Below are 8060 nucleotides of genomic sequence, written 5' to 3'. Positions count from 1 at the left end.
CCCCCCCCCCAAAAAAAAATGCTTAGCTCGATTCATAGCTCCGTTTGTCACTTGTAATCATTTTGCAACAAGACACTGGATAGATATACTGTCAAATCTAGGTGTGGAATGGTTCTCATAAGTACAGTAATACATAATTAATTTGAAGTAGGACAGAGAGAAAATACTCTATATGCGTCTTAATAAATAACGGGCCAAATACCATATCAAACTGATTTCATAAAAACTTATGAGTTAGACCAGGCATTATAAATTTTGTCTGTTAGCCCTAGCTAACATAAGCCACTTAGTCTGAAGGATTGAGGTTCAAAGCCAGCTTAGGCAAATAGTAAGACATCTCAAGAAACCAGATGTGATGATATGTGCCTGTGATTTCAGCTATGCCAGAGACCATAGGTATGAAGATCACAGTCCAAGGCCAGCCTTAGGCAAAAACATAAGAATCTGTCCAAAAAAGAATTAAAGCAGAGGCTATTTCAAAGAGGGCTTGTAGGATTCTGCAACCCAGAGCTCTTAACACTTGGACCAAAGATTGAAATTCTCCATGGGATGTCATAGTCACTCAATAGAAGTGCTATGTTTTCCAGTGGAGATGCAATAATAATAATGGACAAAATACTGGGCATGTCTCAAGTAATAGAGGGCCCTAGCAAATGCAAGGTCCTTAGTATGGACCCCAGTACTAAGGGGGGAAAAAAGTATGCAATCTCTTGATTCAGTTATGGAAATAGACAGGATTTTATGTATAAAATAACCTATACAGAGAAGCTTGTTAACCACTACTTCTAGTGGTTTCATTTATAAATGTAGAACATTAAATGATACAGGGTGACTGAACACACAGATTTGTTGGGGTCCCTAAGCATCATCAGCCTGACTTAATGGGAGGGATATTTGCACAGGACTGGCCCCTAATTTTTGCTAAACTAATTTTTTGCTAAACTGGGTTTGGGTTTTGGGTTTTTTTTTTGTAAATCTGTCTTACCCAAGATTTACCCATAGGATTTATTTGCACAGAGAGCCCCAAGGTTTAAAAGAATTTGAAGCCACTGTCCTGAGAGTCTATTTTATATATTATATATTTATAGACAATCTAATCTTTGTGTCTTCCTGCAAAAGGGACAATAAGAGTGGCCCAGGTCGCTGCAGGACAGGCTGTAGCAGCAGCTGTGACTTGATATGGGGTTGGGCATAGTTAAGGGAGTTGAACTCTCCTCACTAATTTCTTCTTCTTTGTTCTTAATTGGTTGCAGGTTTCAGCAACGTTTGCTGCAAGTTTAGTTACCAGCCCTGCGATTGGAGCTTACCTCGGACGAGTGTATGGAGACAGCTTAGTGGTGGTTCTAGCGACAGCCATAGCTTTGCTAGATATTTGTTTTATCCTTGTTGCTGTGCCAGAGTCGCTGCCTGAAAAGATGCGGCCTGCATCGTGGGGCGCACCCATTTCCTGGGAACAGGCTGACCCCTTTGCAGTAAGTTTCTTTTTCTTACATTTCTTGACCAAAAACATGAAAACGTGATTCCATGTAGTGTTAATGTTTTGCTGTGGGTGTCCTTGAAGAAAACATCTTGACAGTTTTTGAGACAGGGCCTTATTATGTAGCCTATACTGGTCTTGAACTTGTAATCCCTCCATCTCTTGAGTGCTGAAATTACAGGTGTGAGCTACTATCCAGCTGGTTTCTTTTTCCTCCCTCCTTCCCTCCCTCTTCCTTCCTTGCTCTTCTTTCTTTCCTCCCCTCCCCCTCTTTTTCTTTCCCCCTTCCCCTTCCCTTTTTAAAAGACTTTTCAGAATAGTTTGGGGAGGATAAAATAAAAGGGCCAGTAGTTGTCTGTATCCAGTACCAAAGAAATGTCTTCATATATCAAGAATGTTTACATTTTTTACATAAAACCTTATGTCATTCTTTTTCTTGTTTCTAGTCCTTAAAAAAAGTGGGCCAAGATTCCATAGTGCTGCTGATCTGCATCACGGTATTTCTCTCCTATCTACCGGAGGCAGGCCAATATTCAAGCTTTTTTTTATACCTCAGACAGGTAAAATCCTATTGCATACAAGTGGACTTTTCTTTCATTTTGTACTGTTCGAAAAATAATCTCTGAAAGCTTTAATCTGATGACCATTTGGTAAGCAATAGCCAACTGGACTTTCTCTTTAGTGTGCCTGATACTACTTATGTTTCTTTGCCAGCTAGACAAGCGACCAGCACCCTACCACACTTACAGCCCTGTCTACATTTTTTCATTCTTTTTTTTTTGTTGTTGGTCATGGGCTTGAATAGCCTGGGCTCTGTCCCTGAGCTGCTTTTTGCTTAGGGCTAACACATTACCACTTGCCACAGCACCACTTGCAGCTTTTCCTGCCTGGGCTGGCTTTGAACTGTGATCCTCCTGAGTAGTTAGGATTACAGGTGAGAGCCACTGGCATGTTGTATGTTTTTAACTTAGGCAAAAAGATGCATCACCTTCACAAACAAGTTTCTCTCTCTCAACTCTAGTCTTTCTACACTGAAATCAAACCTTTATCAATGATAGGCAAACCACAGATGCTGCAGTTTTACTTGTAAAATGATTCTGAATGCTTGATAGCTGTCTCCAATTTAGTATATGCAAATTAGGGGGACTGCCACATATAACTAGGTATCTTTTATGTTAAATTGTTTCTACTAAAGAAAGCTTTGTTTATGAGTTAAAATTTGAATTGACTTAGAGAGTTAAAGATGAATTAAAGGGAGCTGGGAAGGTGGCTTAGTGGTAGAGTGCTTGTCTTGCATGCATGAGGCCCTGGTTTTAATTCCTCAGCACCACATAAACAGAAAAAGGCGGAAGTGGTACTGTGGCTCAAGTGATAGAGTGCTAGCCTTGAGCTAAGATCTGAGGGACAGTGCCCAGACCGAGTTCAGGTCCCACAACTGACAAAAAAAAAAATGAATTAAAAAAGTAATTAACACTATTTTGGTATTCTTTATGCTTTCTCAGTCATTAATTTTGCTTGATTTTGAACCCTTACAGATAATGAAATTTTCGCCAGAAAGTGTTGCAGCATTTATAGCAGTCCTTGGCATTCTTTCTATTATTGCCCAGGTAAGTTTTCTTTTTAGTGTCATAGAGGGTGATAGTTGCTGGATGTCCAGATGTAAACTCATAGAGTAATTGTGTCTTGGTGAGTAGCTAAGGTCAGGAGTCTGAGGTCCCGAGGTTCAGAAACTCAGGTGTGTTAGTACAGATTGTTTGATCCTGACACATTAATATGCGACACATAACCGACAAGTTTATTGATTTTTTTTTTAATTTATTTTTTGTTGGTTGTGGGGCTTGAGCTCAGGGCCTCTGCACTGTCCCTGAGCTTTTTTGCTCAAGACTAGTGCTCTACTACTTTGGTCCACAGCCTCTTCTGATTTCTGGTGGTCAGTTGAAGAGTCTCATGAACTTTTTCTGCATAGGCTAGCTTTGAACCTCAAACCTCAGATCTCAACTTCCTGAGTACCTAGGACTACAGGGGTGAGCCACCAGCACCCAGCTTAGAAGCAGTTTTTGAGATGAGAAATCAGAGTAAAAGGGAGAAAAATAGTTAGCCTTCAAAGTCAAGTGAATAAGCATATCTAGGCTGCCAATAATTACATATATTTATGTCATACAATTTATTAAAACATTATGTACAGCCCAAAGTTGAGAGGCTAGACTTGTATTCTCACTTATATCCCAGTATAGTTTTTGATGCCAACAAGACCAGGGTCTTTTCCTTCTCTCCAGTGGCACAAGCTATTTGTAGCTCCTCCTACTCAGAGCTTCTGTGTGTGCTTATTAGCTTGCTTATTGATGTGCCTCTGTGTCCTTGCTAACTCCAGTTTGTCTCCTCACTATATGGCAAACACTGGAGGATGGCTTTTCCTTAGGTTTTTCTTCTTTTTGCCTCAGTTTGTAAGCTCTAGTGGAGCTCTAGATTGCTTATCTTCCTCACCCTTGCATCCTGTACTACCCTCAGGCTAGAAGGTCCTTAAATGAGTCACTGGTTTAAAAAGTAGTATGGTATGGGGGTGGCATCTATCAAGATGTATTGTACTTTAAAACGAATTTGTTGAATGGTAATCCTTAACTACTCAAACATAATAAACATGTTTAAAAAATGGTGGTAGCATGGCTCAGGAGTAGCTCAAGAGGTGAGAGCGCCTAGCTTAGCAAGCACCTGAATTGAGTTCACTGCATGTTGCAGTCCAGTACCTTTGTTCTTCCCCCAGATCTATCTTTCCACACCATTCTGCTTGGACCTCAAAAATGACTCAGGAAATTAGCATACAAGTCCACCTGCCCCCAGTAGAAAGCAGTCTGTTTGCTGACTAGTACTTTGATTTATAAGCCTATCCTCAAACCTAGCATAAGACTTAGAAGTAATAGGAACTTATCAAATATTTGTGACTGACCATTGCTAATGTTAGGTAACCACTGCCAAGCTGCTATCAGTGTTTATGTTCATCTTGATTGAGTCATGTAACCTTTCATCTTCAAAATGAGAGATATATTAAATTAAGGCACACTGGAGAGTATTTTTTTCTTTGTTAGGCACACTACAGAGTAAATTTTTCCATTGTTAAAATGAGAACACTATGATATTTTCAGATATGCGTACCTTGCATAAATACTTATGAAGAACTAAGTGATGGGTACACAAAGGTAAATAAAAGCCTTGAGAGTCTCTTTAAGAACTTTGATGTCCTAGCTAGAATGTCTGGAGATTTAGGTGTCTGGAACACAGAGGAGGGTGTGGGAAGGACTGACAGGTTTGAGCAGCCTATAAGCTATACTAACTGCACACAGGGTAAGGACCCCAGGGAGGGAGGGCAGTAGGTATTTCCGAATTGTTTCCAGTTTTAATGACTTACCTTGTTGTCTTAAGAAATTGTTTACCTTTTGTTTTAGTTACCATCTGTTAAATGGGGGTAGGGGATTTTTATTTGGTTGGTGCTTGAGCTTGAACCTATCACTGAGTCATTGTCTAAAAACTGAATTTACACGTGCACATGGATAGTTTCCTGAAGAAGGAAGAATACTGAATTCTGTACCTAATCGAAGCTAAGTTGGATGGAGAGCTATGAGGCCACTGCATTTTATAAGCAATTTGGTGACAAGATCTAGGCTGAAGAGTTGTTCTAGCATTCTGGAATGGTTCCTTGCTCAAGGGGCAGGCATTTTAATACATCTTTCTAAGATGTATTTAACAATGGTAAGAACAAATGTTTTGCCTTATCAGTTTCTAAAAGCGCTAAAGGAATCCACTTTTTTGATTAAAAGTACTCTCAGGGATAAAGATGTCTACCTCTGTTACATAACAAGGATGGCCAAATCTTTAGCTACAAACTTTTGTGCTTACTCTTTGCAGCTTCTGATTCAACTGGTCCTCAGTTGAACTGAATAAAAAGTTTTCTGACCCTCTTAAGTCTGAATCTCTATCAGCCTAGAACTGTGACCACAGATTCAGGAAAGTTGTTACTGAAAAATCAAATTGTAGAACAATAGTAATAAAGCTCCATTAGTGATGAAAAGCACCAAGTATTTATTTAAACTGAAAGAAAAATTATACTGACAATTTTTTCTGTTTTTTTTTTTTTTCCTAGACTATAGTCTTGAGTTTACTTATGAGGTCAATTGGAAATAAAAATACCATTTTATTGGGTCTGGGATTTCAAATATTACAACTGGCATGGTATGGCTTTGGTTCAGAACCTTGGTAAGTATTACACATGTTCATTTTCTTAATTTTATTTGTCTTTTTCTGAGGGGGGAAAGAAAAGATAGAAAATAATTGAGGCAGATCCTCCTGGGTCTGCTCTGCAATGCTGGGCTTACAGGTGTGCATTACCAGCTCTCCTCTTTCATATGCTTCTCAAATACAGCAAAGACTTTTAACTGTCTCATGACATTCCTTATCTTCAAAACATGAATAACATTCTCACACTGGTGTGTGTGTGTATTCTCCTAGAGTGACTAGGAGGGAATGGCATTTTTATAGTTCTATGACTAGCAGATTGAATCTCTAAGGAGCCTTTAATTTTGAAAAAAGGCCCTGATCTTGGCCTTCTTGGCCTTCCTGTCTGATTAGAGAAACAATTGATCCTAACTGATGGTGAAAAAGAAGTGAACAAAGTCCATTCGTTTAGGTCCAGCTTTCCCAGTTTGGTTGCCTGCAGAGCTGATGGCTTGGGGGGGTTGGAGGTGGTTCAAGTGGTAGAGCATCTCTCTTAGCCAACCCATGGCCCTGAGCTAAACTCCAGTATCGTTTCTCTGCTAACAAACAAAGCACTTGGGAGGTGTTTTTTCAGTCTCATCTTTTACAAAGCCGCTCACAGCTTAACATTGTTTTAAACATTCCTTTTCAACATGAAGCCACTACTCACAGTGCATCCTGGTTACATTTATTTTTACAATTTAAGGATTAGCTCTAATCAGTAGTATCTTTACACCAAATCACAAGTCAGAAGGCTTGTTGCCTTCAGCTGCTTAGAATACATGGTGTTTATATTTCCTTGCAACTTTCTGCAAAATTAATGCTCAGAATACTTACCCCAAATTTATATCAATATCCCAAATGGTTGTGAATAAGTAGCTGTTCCTGGTTTTGAGAATAAACTAGATTAGACTTTTAAATCACTTGCTGAGTTGCCCAGGAAGGAACTGAGTAAGCATAGTTCCTTCCTGTCCTTCAGCCCTTTCACAGTAAGATTAGCTTTTGACTCTGATTGGCTTCCAACAGGTACATTATCTTTACACTGTTACTTTATTACAGGATGATGTGGGCTGCCGGAGCAGTGGCAGCCATGTCCAGTATCACCTTCCCAGCGGTCAGCGCGCTTGTTTCACGAACTGCTGATGCTGATCAACAAGGTGAGCTCACAGAACCAGATCACTGTTCAAAAACAGTGTATTTTAGTCCTGCATTTTCTCTATCCCTCACACAAGTACTAAAACAGAAGTGTGTCTTCAAGGTAGAGAATTTAAAATTGTTGTCATCGGTAATCAGGAAAAGTAGGTTCTGTCCTCCTATGGCTATTTGGTCCCTTAACCTCTCCCTTTAAAAATGTGGCAATGTTGGCTGCGTCAGCATTGCTGTGACAAAATAGCTATCATTAAAAAAGAAAAGATTCAGGGGCTGGGAAGGTGGCTTCGTGGTAGAACGCTTGCCTTGCATGCCTGAGGCCCTGGGTTCGATTCCTCAGCACCACATAAGCAAAAAGAATAAAGCCAGAAGTGGTGCTGTGTCTCAGGTGGTAGAGCGCTAGCCTTGAGCTGAAGAGCTGAGGGACAGCACCCAGGCCCAGAGTTCAGACCCCACGACTGAACCCCCCCCAAAAAAAAAAGATTCATCTTAGCTCAGAGGGGGGTATCTATTCCTTTACCTAGAACATTTTGTAAATTTTGTTGACTAAATATTTGCTGTTTTGTGCTAGAGTACCTTGCGGTATATTTAAAAACATATTAGGGGCTGGGAATGTGGCTTCATGATAGAGTGCTTGCCTAGCGTGCATGAAGTCCTGTGTTCCTCAGTATCACATAAACAGAAAAGGCTGGAAGTGGTGCTGTGGCTCAAGTGGAAAAACTCTAGCCTTGAGCATAGAGAGGCTCAGGGACAGAGCCCAGGCCCTGAGTTCAAGCCCAGGACTGGCAAAAAATAAATAAATGAAATATATTAAAATTAAATATTTCATTTAAAATGTACAACATACCCAACACAAAAGCTATACCTTTCTGGTGAGAAATTCAAATTTTGGTATGCCAGCAGGTGAGGAATAATTCTTTGTAAAAGCTAAATTGGTAAAGGCTGTTTGGTCATAAGAAAAAAAGGGATGTTATATAACATGGCTGCAATCACTTGTAGAAATGAAGAAGGAAAAATCTGAGGCCAGAACTCATTGGTTTTTTTGTTTTATTTTTTTGTCCATCCTGGGCTTGAACCCTGAGTTTCTTTTTTTTTTTTTTTTTGGGTCCAGTCGTGGGGCCTGAACTCTGGGCCTGGGCGCTGTCCCTCAGCTCTTCAGCTCAAGGCTAGCGCGCTCTACCACTTGAGC

General features: G+C 40.1%; 1 protein-coding gene across 1 annotated transcript in view; it reads left to right on the top strand.

Annotated features, from left to right (window-relative positions):
• Positions 1 to 8060, top strand: part of Hiat1 (hippocampus abundant transcript 1) — a 21273-nt gene that overhangs the window by 9970 nt on the left and 3243 nt on the right. Inside the window, exons 6-10 of the mRNA XM_013031397.1 lie at positions 1244 to 1472; positions 1924 to 2037; positions 3013 to 3084; positions 5613 to 5725; positions 6782 to 6879. Coding sequence (XP_012886851.1) covers positions 1244 to 1472; positions 1924 to 2037; positions 3013 to 3084; positions 5613 to 5725; positions 6782 to 6879 — 626 coding nt within the window. The remainder of the gene's footprint in view (positions 1 to 1243; positions 1473 to 1923; positions 2038 to 3012; positions 3085 to 5612; positions 5726 to 6781; positions 6880 to 8060) is intronic.

The sequence above is a fragment of the Dipodomys ordii genome, unplaced genomic scaffold (assembly GCF_000151885.1).
Source record: "Dipodomys ordii isolate 6190 unplaced genomic scaffold, Dord_2.0 Scaffold139, whole genome shotgun sequence".
NCBI lineage: Eukaryota > Metazoa > Chordata > Mammalia > Rodentia > Heteromyidae > Dipodomys > Dipodomys ordii.
This window is presented reverse-complemented; position numbering and strand designations above follow the sequence as displayed.